Source organism: Protopterus annectens, chromosome 1.part2 (assembly GCF_019279795.1).
Source record: "Protopterus annectens isolate FY-2018-M chromosome 1.part2, PAN1.0, whole genome shotgun sequence".
In the NCBI taxonomy this organism is placed as follows: Eukaryota; Metazoa; Chordata; order Ceratodontiformes; family Protopteridae; genus Protopterus; species Protopterus annectens.
Window position 1 is genome coordinate 560,165,198 of NC_056727.1, and position 15,458 is coordinate 560,180,655.

The 15,458-nt window shown below is 37.1% G+C and overlaps 1 protein-coding gene across 1 annotated transcript in view; it reads left to right on the forward strand.

The window, feature by feature from the left end:
• ACSS1 (acyl-CoA synthetase short chain family member 1) overlaps positions 1-15,254 on the forward strand; it is a 1,456,620-nt gene extending 1,441,366 nt beyond the window's left edge. Inside the window, exon 14 of the mRNA XM_044057731.1 lies at positions 10,641-15,254. Coding sequence (XP_043913666.1) covers positions 10,641-10,817 — 177 coding nt within the window. The 3' untranslated portion in view covers positions 10,818-15,254. The remainder of the gene's footprint in view (positions 1-10,640) is intronic.
• Positions 15,255-15,458: the final 204 nt, after the last annotated feature.

Sequence of the window (15,458 nt, forward strand, 5' to 3'; positions counted from 1 at the left end):
CAGTTGCTACAGTCAGCCTGCAGTATCTATGCGGACTACAGCTATACTCTAATTTAATATAAGAGTTACTAACCAGGCGCATTGTGCACTGAGACATGTGGGTGGGGTCCTTCCTTATGTCAGAGTAAACTGCTCGAGGGATAATCCCAGAACCACTGTTTTTCTGCAGGGTTAACAAAAACTCCCCCGAATCCCTTAGGCTGTTACCGCCAGCTGTATTCCACTCCATGGCTAACCGCTGAGCTGCAGTGGAGTGTGCCTTTGCCTCCATGTTGGTATCACACAACAGTACAGTAACATGAGATTGGATCCCCCCTCCCATTGGCATTTATTTCATGGACCACACTGTCTGCCACACCTGGTTAGATAAAGGTTTGTCAACACCCCTTGTCCCAAATGATGTAATCCAAGTAGTCTACATGCTTATAGTAAAACATTATTTTCTATAGTGATGAAATTGTCCAGTCTCTGCTATCCACCTTGCCTCCAGATATGCACACACCTGTGAACACATGACACCGAGTTATAGACTATACTTTTGGGATTAGCAGAGTGACATCTATAGACAAACAGGTAACCTATACAGAACATGCAGAAATCAAACTAATGGCTGTAGGGGTGTGACATAGAACAGCTTTTGGAACAGATATGGGATTACAAGCAGGAGGTGTATATGTCATCACATATCTATCTGTATCTATATCTGTCTATCTATATGTATGTATATATATATATATATATATATATATATATATATAGAGAGAGAGAGAGAGAGAGAGTTATGTCGCTAGTCAGGTATCCTTGCTGCTAAAATGTGTAGTATCCTTTTCCAGATCTACATAACTTATGCTAGAATGTGGCTGTGAGCCTTCAAGACTGCATAAACTTATACCTATTTGAGTAGGACATGGGTAAATTAGCAGCTTACTACCTCTGTTCCCTTCTAACAGGTTGTGGCTGTGAGCTCATGCTGCAGAACTGTGCATGTATGGGTTGCACTACTTTCACAAGCCACCACAGTGCAAAAATCACATTGTAGGTGTGATTCACAAACCACAGTCTTGTTCCTTACAAAGGTGACTTCATTTCCAGAGGAAATTCAGGAGAATGGCAGCTTCTGTTAAGTCTATGACAAAAAGCACCTGCATGGTCCTTGGAGTAGAGCAAGATAATGCTGTATCTCCATCACAGCCATGTCAGGAAGTGTCTGTTGGGCCTTGGTCATGACACATTTAAGAAAGTATAGGCCTGATATGATAAGACATGGCTGAGGAGAGGAGTTGTGCATAGCTGTGGGCATCACCAGAAGAGGGGAAGATTGCAGCTATTGTTTAGAAGACCTGTGTGCAGGAACTCTTGTGAGCTGTGGAAGTGAAGGCTAGGAAGGAATGCCTCAAATGTATATAGTAATTTTTACTTTTTTTCTCCATTGTTTTTATATTTTGTTATGTTTTTGCTTTAATCCTACTGTAGGTTTGAATCAGTTGTTGCTTATGGCAAGTGAACTTTAAGCTCTTCATAAGACTTAGGCAAGCTGCTGTGTGGCTCATCCGTGTCACGTGGAGGAGGTAGTGGTGGTGGGACAGCATGTGATATAACTATTGCATTTTGTGTGGGTTTCCGCATGGCCCTGTTCTGGAGTCACTGCACATTATCTGGTGTCTCCCCTTGAATATACATGCCATATTCAATTGATTTATTGTTTGTTTGACCAGGATAGGCTAACTGAGCCTAGTTGAAAATTTCCATTTTCAGTAGCAGCCAGAGTAGAATAGCACATAACAGCTTCACAAATATTTTTAATAGAAACACACAGGAAGAATGTTGTATATGAGCTTAAAAAGCTTATGAAAAAATAGAAATTGTAGTTACACTGTTATATACACAAATTCTACAAGCTTGAACAGTATCAGATTTATAAAGAAATACTTCTGTTTCAGAAAAATAACATGCATTATTAGTATGTTAGTTGAAAGCTTGAGTTTACTTTCATAATATGTAAAGAGTGATAGGTGTTGTATTCAGTTAGTTATGCAAAGTTTTTTAAATGCATTTATTGAATTATTACTTAAGATATAAGCAAACATAACATTTATATAAAATAAAAAAACATATTAACGTTCCCAGTTACAAACATTGTGCATCACATGTATTCTTTAGTATAACTATCATCAATCCAGCATTTCATAAATTGCTCAATTCCTGCCTTCCCTTAAACCTCACTCCTCCTCCAAAACATTATTCTTCATGTATTGTTCCCTCATTTTCCATTTTGTCTATGTAATTTGTTCCTACCATTTTCTAAAGATCCCACTTCCAGATTTTTTTATCTTTGTTACAATACTCAATACTTCAAATATAGTTCATTTAGACATTGCTTTACATTTTCTAGTAATTGCTTTCTTGGTAGCCACCAAAATTAAATGTAATAAGGCCTTACTATGTCTAGGCAATTCAGATCCTATATCAGAGCTTAATAAAAAAAATAATGTCCTTAGTTACACCCATTTTCTCACCCAATATTTTTGACAGAGCACTGTGTAGGGAATTTTTGAAATCTGCCATCTCATTGTTTGTTTGTGTCTTTCGGCTTTTTCCGGTTAGGGGTCGCCATAGCGGAACTCTGGTCTGCTAATGATTGGTAGTTTATTTTTACGTGCCAAGTTACCAGCGCTGATGCACAACCTTCAACGAAGGTACGCCCATTCACACGTCTCCACGCAGAAGACGCTCTAGCTGAGAATCGAACTGGACAGCATCTTACTGTGAGGCGACAACACTACCGCAGCACCATCACCGCGGGATAAATCTGCCATCTCATTACACTCCCAAAACATATTTCTCTGTTACCTCTTTCTTTTCCATCAATCCTCCCAATATTTGGCATCTAACTGAGGAAAAATTAATTGGTGTCTACTCGGGGTATTTATGCAGATACTTCCAAGCAAAATTTTGTTGCATATTTGGGAGCAATACACGTCCTCCCATTGTTTCCTTGTGAATTGCTTATCCAGTTTCTCTTTCCAATCCTTTCAAACCCTCTCTGATTAATTCTTATAGTTATCATGCAAAATTGTGTATGCCGTACTAATTATTACTTTTTTAACAGCAGCTTCTGTTCTAGATTCTACTAAAAACTCTACCAATGCTGTTAAACAAAACCTTCCTGATCTTTATCACATTCTTTGCTCCTAGCTTCCAAACTTCCACATCTGTTCTTGGAGACTTTTCTGCATATTGAATACATATCACCATTTTTATCTCATCCCCTCCTATCTCAACTGTTAATTATTATTGCCTCGTCTACCTCTAACCTTGGCATACTTGTGCTCTTTCTTGATTTCCACATTTTCTGCTTTATACAGTGTGTCCCTGCCACCGGTGACTGTTGTGCCAGTAGAAATAATGGCATTTTTTGTGTGTTCTTCAGTGGAAGAGTTTGTTGGGCGAGGGGTGGCTCTAACTCTAAAAAAAAAAAAAAACTCTTCACAGCTTAAACAGTGATGTGCTTTTTCCTTCTTTCTTTGTCCTTTTTTTTTTTGTTTGTTTTTTTTTTTTGCTCTTCATTTGGAAGAGCCGAGGGAATGTGGTGTGGGTCTGTGGCAGAGGGCACAGATGGAGCCAGCTACAGGAGACACATTTGGATATTTCCAAAATATCTCTAGTATCTCTAGAGGATCTCTGATTGTTTTCCTTATTATAGGCTCCCTAAGTTTAACAACAACCTTTTCTACTTTCTGTTGATGCTAAAAGTTTTGTGCTGTGGAGTTACTATCAAAAAGCAGTTGCTTAACACCAGTCTTTCTAAACTCATGCAGATTATCCAGATACTCCGTCATTTTCATTTTAGTACTCTGCAGTTGTGCTTTTTCTTTTCTGTGAGATTCCCCTTATTCTACAATACTTTAACCTTTTTCGTGTTACTACTTAACAATGTCTCTTTTTCTTTATTTCTACCCTATTTTTAAACTCCACTTTCATTTTATCTCACTCACTAGCTATAACATTTGAAGAAATTTCTGTCTCCCCTAATAAATCTTGAATGATTTTCACTATCCATTCTTTAAATTTCTCTCTTTTAAACATGAAAGTGGGGATGCACATAACTTGCATTTTTATCTTCATTGTTATTGGTGCATGATGTCACATAATTATTGGATGTGCATTAAAGCTTTCAATTAAATGCATATGTTCCTGTGAAATGTTCTATCTAGTCTAGCCCAGCCATTGTACCATGGGGAATAATATGGACATTTTCTCTGAGTTCTTACTACTGAATTCATGTCTTCCATACCAAATATTTTCATATATTTCTTCAGAAATCTACCCTCTTATGTTATGTTTTCCCCTTCTAGGTCCTCTACAGTGTTACAAATCAAGTTCCAGTCCCCAACTTTAAGTAATATTCCATGCTGAAAGCTGATTTTTTTTCTCCCATAATTTTCTTAAGCTTCATTATAGCAGCCTTAGGTGGAATATAAATACATGCCAGTGTAATCCTCCTCCCTTGCATTATGGTTTCATGCCAGGAAAGAGCACTACAGATGCAATATTTGCTCTGAGAGTGTTGCTGGAGAAATACAGAGAAGGTCAGAAGGAGTTGCATTGTGTCTATGTGGACTTAGAGAAAGCATATTGCAGTGTGCCTAGAGAGGAGTTGTGATATTGTATGAGGAAGTCGGGAGTGGCAGAGAAGTATATAAGAGTGGTACAGGATATGTACAAGGGTAGTGTGACATTGGTGAGGACTGCGGTGGGAGTGACAGATACATTTAAGGTGGAGGTGGGATTACATCAAGGATCAGCTCTGAGCCCTTTCTTATTTGCAGTGGTGATGGACAGGTTGACAGATGAGATTGGACAGGAGGGCCCGTGGACTATGATGTTTGCAGATGACATTGTGATATGTAGTGAGAGTAGGGACCAGGTTGAGGAGAATCTGGAGAAGTGGAGATATGCTTTAGAGAGGAGAGGAATGAAGGTCAGCAGGGCTAAAACAGAATATATGTGTGTAAATGAGAAGGAGGGTAAAGGAATGGTGAGGATGCAGGGAGTAGAGCTGGTAAAGGTGGATGAGTTTAAGTACTTGGGATCAACAGTTCAGAGTAATGGTGAGTGTGGAAGAGAGGTGAAGAAGAGAGTACAGGCAGGGTGGAATGGGTGGAGAAGAGTGTCAGGAGTGATTTGTGACATACGGGTACCAATAAGAGCGAAAGAGAAGGTCTACAAGAGGGTTATGAGACCAGCTATGTTATATGGGTTGGAGACGGTAGCATTGACGAAAAGGCAGGAGTCAGAGCTGGATGTGGCAGAGTTAAATATGTTAAGATTTGCACTGGGTGTGACTAGGATGGACAGGATTAGGAATCAGTATATTAGGGGGTCAGCTCAGGTTGGACAGTTTGGAGACAAAGCAAGAGAGGCGAGATTGAGTTGGTTTGGACATGTGCTGAGGAGGGATGCTGGGTATATTGGGAAAAGGATGCTAAGGATGGAGCTGCCAGGTAAGAGGAAAAGAGGAAGGCCTAAGATAAGGCTTATGGATGTGGTGAGAGAGGACATGCGGGCGATTGGTGTGAAAGAGCATGATGCAGAGGACAGGAAGAAATGGAAACAGATGATCCGCTGTGGCGACCCCTAACAGGAACAGCCGAAAGAAGATGATGTAATCCTCCTCCATTGCCAGCAGCCCTTTACTACCACAAATCTACCATTATTATCTTTTTTCTTCTATCACTATTGAAGCTCCTCCAGCAATTAGTATAAGTGCTCCTCTTTTACATTGTCCTTGATATTCTGCTGGATATACATTATGAAGTCCTTTTTTATTAAATTTACATGCTCACATGGTCACTTCTTTCCAAATGTGTTTCCTGTAGCTAGAGGTGTAGCTGGCTCCATCTGTGCCTGTTCTACAAACCCACACCACATTCCCTCAGCTCTTCCAAAATGAAAGAAAAAAGAAAAAGCATGTCACTGTATTAGCTGGCCTCTCCCAACAAACTCTTCCACTGAAAAACACAAAAAATGCTATTCTTCCTACTGGCACACATCATAGCCCCCCATCTGCCCTAGCCATTCAGGTCCTGCTTCCATGCCTTTCCCCAACCCTCTTTCCCCACCACAGTTTTCTTCTTTTAAACTGTAGCAAACGGTGGATACAGTTATACCCTGCCTGCACAGAGCGTTAAGCCAAAAATGTATTAGAAAAGAAAAGTCTTCATTTAAATTGTAGCAAACTGCTTGCTACAAATGTAACAAACAGTTGCTACAGTTTAGACCACACATGGAGCACTGTAGCACTCAGGTTTGACCACAAATGCAATACTGGCTTTTAAATGCCAGTATTGCACTAGATAGTGATTGGGATGATCAACAGTTGATCATGCCCACCCAACACTTTGCTCCTGGGGCCATTGCCCCTCTTGCCCCACCCTAGCTATGCTTCTGCCTGCAGCATTGCTGCTTGCACTCTGCATTTCGTAATATAATTCAATACTCTTACTTTTTTGTCTATACTTGTGAGGCCATTCATGTTCCAAAATAATATGGATATTGTAGTCATTATAAGAAGATATTATTTCCACCTGTTATATAGGACAGCTTTTTTAAATGTCTGTTCCCAGCTTTTGTGTTACATGCATGCACCCATTATTGTTTGGCAGGTTGATCTTTTATACAGTTGTTTCTTGTTATCTCCATTTTAACCAATGTCACATTTTACAAGACTTTTTGTTTTACTGAAAACCCTCAAAAAAACACAACCTCAGAACACCCCCAGAACCTATTAACAAACACACAGAACTGTATACATCTTCAAATAATGAAGTTTAAGCTTCCTGACAGGAACAGTTGTCCCAAATCGACAGTGATGCACTATGAATATTCAGCTTACATTCTGTTTTATAAAAATATAAATATTTTTCATGCCGTTTATTCTGACCGATAAGTTTGATGTGTTGCCAGTTTCCTCCACAAGTTCCAGATGATATAATGCAACCAAACATAACAATTTATTTAAAATTGTAGTGACTTAGTTTTTTTAATGCTGATACTGTAGTACTGGTTTTCTTCAAAAGGCAGTTTAACTTGTTATCTAGCCTACAGCACATATTTGCAGCATAAAAGTCCTAAAAAAAGAGTTGTATCAAAATATATTACTACCAAGGAATCTCTCAGTACAGTCAGTCAGCGGACATCATTATTGAGGGAACATGCTTTTTCACCCTCTTTTAGGATCTTCAGCATGCCATAACCAAACCTTGCTTGCTACAGAAACCATTTCATTGCAGATGTTTGCCTTTTATTGATACCAATTTAAAGTATAAAGAAAAAGCAGACAAACCCTAGCACAAATTACTGAGGACAGTCTTCAGGATTATTAGCCTTCAGACTTTCAAAAGCATATTTTAAAAAATATAACTGATGAAATCAGTCATGTATATTCCATATAAGCTTGATAATGTACGTGTTCATATCTTTATTTAAAAAGGCATGAAAAAGATGAAACAGTGCCTAATAAATCCATTCACACTATGTAAAGACTTGCTTAAATTACATAAGCAATAGCATTTTAAGCAATACAGCTAAGCACTGTCAATACAGTATTAAAAAACACTGACACCTTGCAAACCAGTAGGCAAAAAAACAAAGAGCTGCAATCCACAAAAATGAAAGACTCTTTATTTTAGCGCCTGTGATCCTTTAATGCAATTATACACCGGAACTTCACCAGAAACAGTCCATCACAACCTTAACTAGTTTAAGTAACCCTCCTATGAATGACGTCTGTTAAATCCACCCAATAAATTCCAGCTATTCATAAACCATTCAAAAAACATTTTATAAAAACAATACTGAAATATTTGAATATTTGAATGTTTAAAATACTCCACTTACCTTATAAAAAAACATTATGTTAACCTAAGTTTTAAAAAAACATTTAACATTAACTGATTCATTTAGACCTGGGAAACTATCCACTCTTAACAAAACCTGCCACTTAAGTTCCCTGATCTCAAGCAAATTATTAAATCTGGTAACAAAATTTGATGTATCAACCTGCTCAAGAACAAAAAAGTGAAACATTTTAAAATCAACACATTCATTTCTATGTTTGGCAAGAGCATTTGCAGTATCATTGTTATTAATAGCTTTAATATGCTCTCCAACCATAAATCTCAGTTGCTGAATGCTTTTGCCAACATAGTAACATGTACACGAACTGCATAAAGCTACATACACTATCCCACAGTTTTGACAATTGTACCTATTTCTAGCAGTAACTGTAAACATAACATGTAGAAACATTATACTACTAGTATTAATCATAAACCTACACTGCTTGCAATTTCCACAAGAGAAGGTTCCCAACATAGCACTAATTGTTTTACATTCATTAATTAAATTAACTTCCAATAATTTATTTAAATTAGCTGACTTCTTAAATACAAAATTAGGAACCTCTCCTATAATATTCATTAATTCTTTGTCTCCTAAAATAATATTCCAGTTACCTTTAATGATGTTCATAATTTCTTGCCCATCTATATTCATGGGAACTGGAAAGGTCGGACTCTTCTACTCATTAAATTTACTATAATTTTTGTCTAACACTCCACTACCAACACTGCCAGTTTTAATTAAAGGGGGACATTTCATCTGTTGATCTCTAACAATTTCTTCTTCTGTCATCTTTAAATCTTCTTCAGTATATCCCCTATCAAAAAAATAACTTCCTAATAAAACTTACTTCTTCCTTAAACACCTCATCTCCACTGGTTAGTCTACTAATCCTAATCACCTGCCCCCTCCCCCTGTAGATATTTAACTTCATAAACTTCGGGTGATGATTAGAAAAGTGTAGATAATTATTTCTGAAGGTTTCCTTTCTGTAAACTGAAGTATAAAACATTTCTTTTTCACAGTCCATTTTTATATTAACATCTAAAAAATTAATAAAGGTCCCCTTACCACTAATTGTAAAATTGAGCCAGGAAATACTATTATTAATCTCTTTAACAAATTCTTCTTCGTTGTTAAGAAAAACAAAAAGCTCAAAAGAGATGCCTGGGCCTATAGCAACAACAAAGCTTTTCCATTACAACTAGGCAGGCAAGAAAATGGTCCTGGTTTAAATCATGTTAGACAGAATAATGACATTAATATTTCAGTCGGCGATAATGTTAGATAATGTTGAGATGGATAACATGCCAAGTACTGTAGAACTGAACAATAATGAAGGGGAAAGCTTTAATGAAGTCAAGTCATAATGTTCCTCCACTTACGCCCCTTTCCCAGTCATTTTTTTCGATTGGGGGATCAAGTATGGACTTCGGGAAAAATACCAAACAATGCAACTAGCAGGGGAAGGAAAAGAGGGAGAGGAAAATGACTTCAACAGGGAAAGAGAATGGAATGGACATAAATGATGACAACAAATCAATTAATTGTTTGTCAGTGAAGTTGGACGGGATTAATTTTCCAGTATTTAATTTATTGGTATATTTATTTAGTAATGATGGCATTAAAGTTGTAAGTAAAGGTTTTATATTTATTCCTATGAAAAGAGTCTCTTATTCTGACTTAATCATTGATTTTAAATTGTTTATTAGAAAATTAAATTTGAACTTTATTTTGCACGGGATTGAATATGAATAAGGGGAGGTGGTGAAACAGCCAAGTTGCTATAACCCACCTTTAGTAACTACTTTGGATGTTTTTAGAAAAACCTGTGAATTAGAATTTGATAATAAGGTAAGAAGAAAACCGAAAAGGAAAATATTTAATGTGAATGCTCAAGAACAAAAAACTTTATTTAATTTAACACAATACAAACATCTAAGGCACATGAAGGGGATAAAGGGTGTGAGATGGTAATCATGGAGCACACCCAATATAAAGAAGAAATACTAAAGCTTTTACAAGGAGAGATTTACATAAAATTAAGTAGGGACTATGTTAAAAAGTGTTTTAATGAAATTGATAATTTATTGTTTGAACTGTTTAATCAAAAATACATTAATTCTGAAGTTTATTCCTTTTTAAGTGTAGAACAACCAGAGATGGCTATTCTTTTTGGAATACCTAAAGTCCAAAAAGACATGGTTAACTCAACATTTTGTCCTGTAGTTTCGGCACCAAAAAACAAAACAGTTACAATTTCTAGTTTCTTGGATGGTAGTTTTAATAATATTGTACAAAAGAGTGACTTTTACTTGAAAGACTCCTGGTTGTTTATAGAAAGTTTAAGGAATTACAAGGTCCAAGGAGATGAAACATTTATAGGTATGGTTGATATTGAATCTTTATATATGGGTATTAGACATAAAGAAGGGATAGATTATGTTTGATTGTGCTCTTACATTTGTTTGATTTATCGCTAGGTTTCTATGATCAACCATTGCATTACATCTGTCCTTAATAGGTTCATAGGTAAATACTATACCAGCTGCCCTTGTCAGTGAAGTTGGACGGGATTAATTTTCACTGACAGGCCATTTTAAGCCTAGCCAATTTCCCTTCAAAGGTGAGACTCAAACCCCATACCTTATGTCTTGTGAGGTGAACACCTTGACTATTATGCCAGCCCTGAACCTCCTTAACTTGTTTGTTTCTAAACTTTTTTTTTCTTTCCATAGGTTGTTAAACGCCTTCCAAAAACAAGGTCTGGAAAAATCATGAGACGGGTTTTAAGGAAAATAGCAACTAATGAAACTAGTGACCTGGGAGACTTGACAACAATGGATGATCCAGAAATCATCACGGAAGTAATCGAATACTATGAGAAGTACAAGCAGCAGAAATCCAGTGCGTGATATTGGATACAGAATATTGATCTGCCATATGGAACTCCAGCCTTAGTTAACGCACAAAGAACTGAATTAATCAGCAGCACTTGTGATTTTAGCATGAGATATCATGAATCATTTACGGATGCACAAAACAGTGCCCTTCATACGGCCCACTAATTTAAACATTTAAACAGATGTCAACAGTGCTTATGCACATGGTATTAGTAAAACTGGGTGATTCATCTCCACCTTCAGGCTTACCTTGCTGACAGAAAAAAAAAAACACTTGTGGTTTTGTATTCATAATAGGGTTTTAACTTGGAGATTTTGCTTTATGTTTTACACAGTTTTGTATTAATAATGGATTTTTTTATTAGAACTGCTAAATATTTCCAGTTTTATGTGACTATGGTTGTGCAGGACTGCAGGCTGTGTTTATAGAATTTTTTAAGAACTATGGCACCAAAGTGCTTAGCTATCTTACTGATAGAATACAGGATGTCTGTGCTTAAAACAGCTCATGATCCCAGGATGTTCTTTATGTTCTTTTATCCTTTTCTGCAGATTCACCGATGCTGTTTCTCGATACAATATAGAATCATGAATTCTTTTCCCTAGACTGCCAAAAATTTGCTCAGTGTTAAACAATTCCAGCTGAAGTTGTGTGACCTGAATTTTAAAAGCATTAACGCTCTTACCATCTGTTCATTTTTGTTCTCCTTGGGCAGAAAATACCTTGCTTCACTACTACATACTTTAGGTATTACTACAAGGGAACACAATCTCCAGTTCATATAATAGCTCCTTCTGAGTATATTAACAGGTGCTTTAATCAGCCAAATGTGAGCATGTACTGTATAGGCAGTGCTGTGCTGTGTATTATGTGTTATTTGTAGTCTGACTAATGGGGTTAGCAAACTGTTACATTGTATCTGGCCTTGTTTTCTCTTTACAGTGACAGCAGAATTAAATGTTTTCTGTGTAGCATAGCAGGTAGTTAGCCCTGTATTCTAGTCATGGTTTTTAAACAACACTTGGCCATTCTTCTATTTCCAAGTCTGTTACAAATGTTTTTTTTTATTCTCTTTTCTATTAGTATGTTGTCTTTTTTTTTTTTTTTATTGGCTCACAGCTCTTGCTTATTTCACAGCAGTCCATGCATGTATCAGACACATTTCCAGCTAGGACCACGATTTCAACCACATGTGCCTTACCTTCACAACAATACTGCCTACATCCTCTTCAAAGTAAGGCAGAACAGTGGATAGCACTGGTCAGCTGGTACAATCCATAGCCTTTTCTCCTACACTATATTTTCTGTGTTAATTATGTAGTCTGTAGTAAAACTTTCACATATCATTCTCTTTTAACTCTGGCCTAGCACCAGCTGCTTCATGTTCTTATTTTACATTAATCACAGTGTCAGAGAATTATATCTGATGCTACCTAACTTACTGAGTCTTTTTTGCTCAGCCTTGTAAGCACAGATTAATGTCCGCAGTATTGGAAATGGTCAAAGCCACAAGACAGTATTAAGGGCTACTGATGTGATAGACAGCAGCATCACCGTAATTTATATAATCTTTCAGCCTATGCTGTGCCTCAAACATTTGATTTCTTCCAGAATTCTTTTGCATAGTTGTAGGGGTTTGCCGGTGTTTTTGGTTTGCTAAACGCATCTGGACTGGTGGACTGGTAATATTTAGAATGCCCATAGGTATACATGTAGTGTATGTGTGTATGCATGTGTGAGACTGTGTCTTGTGATGGACATTCCATTCAGGATTGGCACTTGCCTTACACTGATTGCTTGTCAGTTCCATGTGAATGCTTACCTGGTTTAAGCGGGTATTAAAAACAGATGGAGTCTATCTGTGTAGCTGCTGAAAATAGCATCATACCATTCAACTGTCCAGATTTTTGCCTCATCTATCTTGTCTGGTCCTCTTAAAATTTGTGGATTTATGGCAAATCAGTGAGGAATGACGTCTCCAAATAATGACACACATTTAGGTTTCAGGCTTTATATCCTTCAGACAATGCATGCTAGAACAATATTCTAGCAATAAGTGCAATATTTAAGATCTGCCCCTGTGTCTGGGTCTTTGTCCCTCCATTATTTTAGGCTTTGTCCAGATTTCTTCCACTAAGAGGTTAAAAGACATGAATAGCATTGGGATGGATTCGGAGGTGTTAGTTCCCACAAGTATTTTGAAGTGGTACAGCTGTCAGTAGTGGAGCATTGTAGACTGTGCTGTCATCAGTTTTTCTTATTTTATTTTTTATTTATTTATTTTTTTTTCATTTTCAGTGCTCAAGTGCCTGACCTATTCTCAATTCCCTGATTTCTCCCAAAGCTGACTATCTCTTTGTTCATTTTGTTGAGTTTACACTGTCTGGCATTTCCATCTGGCTTCCTTTTGGGTGGAGCCATGCATGAGAGGGCTCATACCAAAGGAGAGCTGCAGTGTTTGCCCCCCACCTGACATTGCCCCTTTAATATGCCATGCCAGTTCCCAGATCTTGCTGTTTTTTTCAGACACAAACTGCTGTAGTATCTCACTACTTCTTCATTCCAGGATTATGCATAAGCTTTTTGCTGACTTTCACTGCTATAGATTTTCCACCGTGGCATCCCTTAGTTTCCTTTTACATGATAATGTTGAAAAGTTAACAGAAAAGGATATAAGAAGAAAGTGTGCATTCTGTCATAGTGCAGCACACATGATCTTAGTAAAAAAGGCTGAGAACCTGGCAGTGTGCAGACATTCCTGTGAGAAAAATGTGGTGAGGACTGACTGATGCCAGTATCTGTACTCTGCAGTTTGCCTCATCTTTCAAGCTGCATGAACATGTATTATGGCTGCTTATCAGTGAACCACCATATCTAGAATTCTGCTCTGTGATATGTGATCATGTGACCTGTGTTTTTGATGTAAGCCTAGTGCAGTGTGTGCAAAGCATGGGCATTAAGCTATTTCTAATATAATCCTTGATCAGAGTAACATCAGGAACACTCTTATTTTTGGGCTGTGATTACTCACCCATCCCCCAGTTTTACTATGGACTGGATTTTCACCCTGGCTCTGATGCTGTTTTTCTGCTTTAAATTATTTACCTCTTACTGTTTTATTTTGTTATGTTAACAAGTAAGGCAGTATTGCATATACCACAAGTTTCTGTCTGGTGCTGTCCGCAGAAATGAAAAGAGAATATATGCTTTGATTACTCCCTGGAGTCTGCAGTAACACTGAAATGATGGTAACCATTGTGTCAGTTATAGAATTATCAGTTGGCATATTGATGATAATATTACTACTCTGGTAGTTACAATCCTCTATTCTAACAGCACTTGCAGCTGTTCATTTCATACCTGGCTGTGCGCCACATACCATTAAGAACAGTGTGAGCTGTAGTGATGGCTGCCTGTAGTTTCAAACTGGTGTAGGCATAATATCAGCTGAGTATTATGCAGCCTGTCTTCACTTAGAGGATGTGTGTTGTATGGGGGAAGTCCTATACTATACTTCTAAGTTTGCTAGAGTAGATGTTGTCAAAGATATTTCCTTCTTGTTTTTTTTTTTAAATATAGTTATTTATTTTTAGATTTTCTTGTTATAAGCTATGCAGGTCATTATGTAATCCTTTTCTCAGCAAATGTTATTGTTTTGATTAGTATGCTTATTTCAATACAACTTTTTTTTCTGGTCCTCTAACCCATAATCAGTCTATGTGAAGCACATTTATACCTCCTTGTCCTGTTCATTACTGCATCTGCAGATGCGTGTTTTCCCTTTTTACTCATCCCAGCATGAGAAAGACATAAGCAATTAATTTTCAAGTTTCACTTCTCTGTCTATATGCAGTCCTTCCTGTAATTCAAGCTGCCTTAGATTGTCCTCATCTTTTGAAAGTGATAGTATGCCATGTCATTCAAAAAAGGATTCAAGTTCTGGATATGACTGTACACTTCCAGTAGAATCACTTCCCTGGAGATTTCTGTTTTTTTCATTCTAAACTTTTGCTGTCCTTCTACTCAGATAAAAAAGTTTGTTATTGTCTCTGTGGACCACCTATCCTTATTGCCACCTACGTTCTGTGTTCCTGAATTTTATTTTGTTTTGTTGTTTGCTTGTTATACATTATTCCTATCCCTGTTTTTTTTCTTGGTGACTAGAACTGAAATGCTTGATGATGACAATCATTTGTTAGAGGTCATATGATACAGTGTAAGGTATACATGAATCATATGGTAGTCACAACTGGCTTCTTTTCTGTAAAGTGCAGACTTCTTATGGTAGCTGTTGAAACGGAACTTGGCATGTATCGGTTAAGGTAGCATTATTCTTCAATTAAGCCATTCTTTAAAATCAGCAATAACAGAAAGTGTGTCATTTTCATTATATACACAGACTTCTCAGATGTGCCTTATTATTAAACACTATGATACTTTCAACAATGTACCTATGAATGGATTATTTAGTCTGTTGATAGAACTCCTTTACACTGTCTATGATTACTACTTATACTTTTGTTAATGTTACAACATAGCACTTGTATGTATTATACAGGAACATCTGTAAGGTAGCAGGCCTGCAGAATCACAGAATCATAGAACAAACACGAAATGCATCTTTGTGCCCAATCTGACAACATTTTTAAACT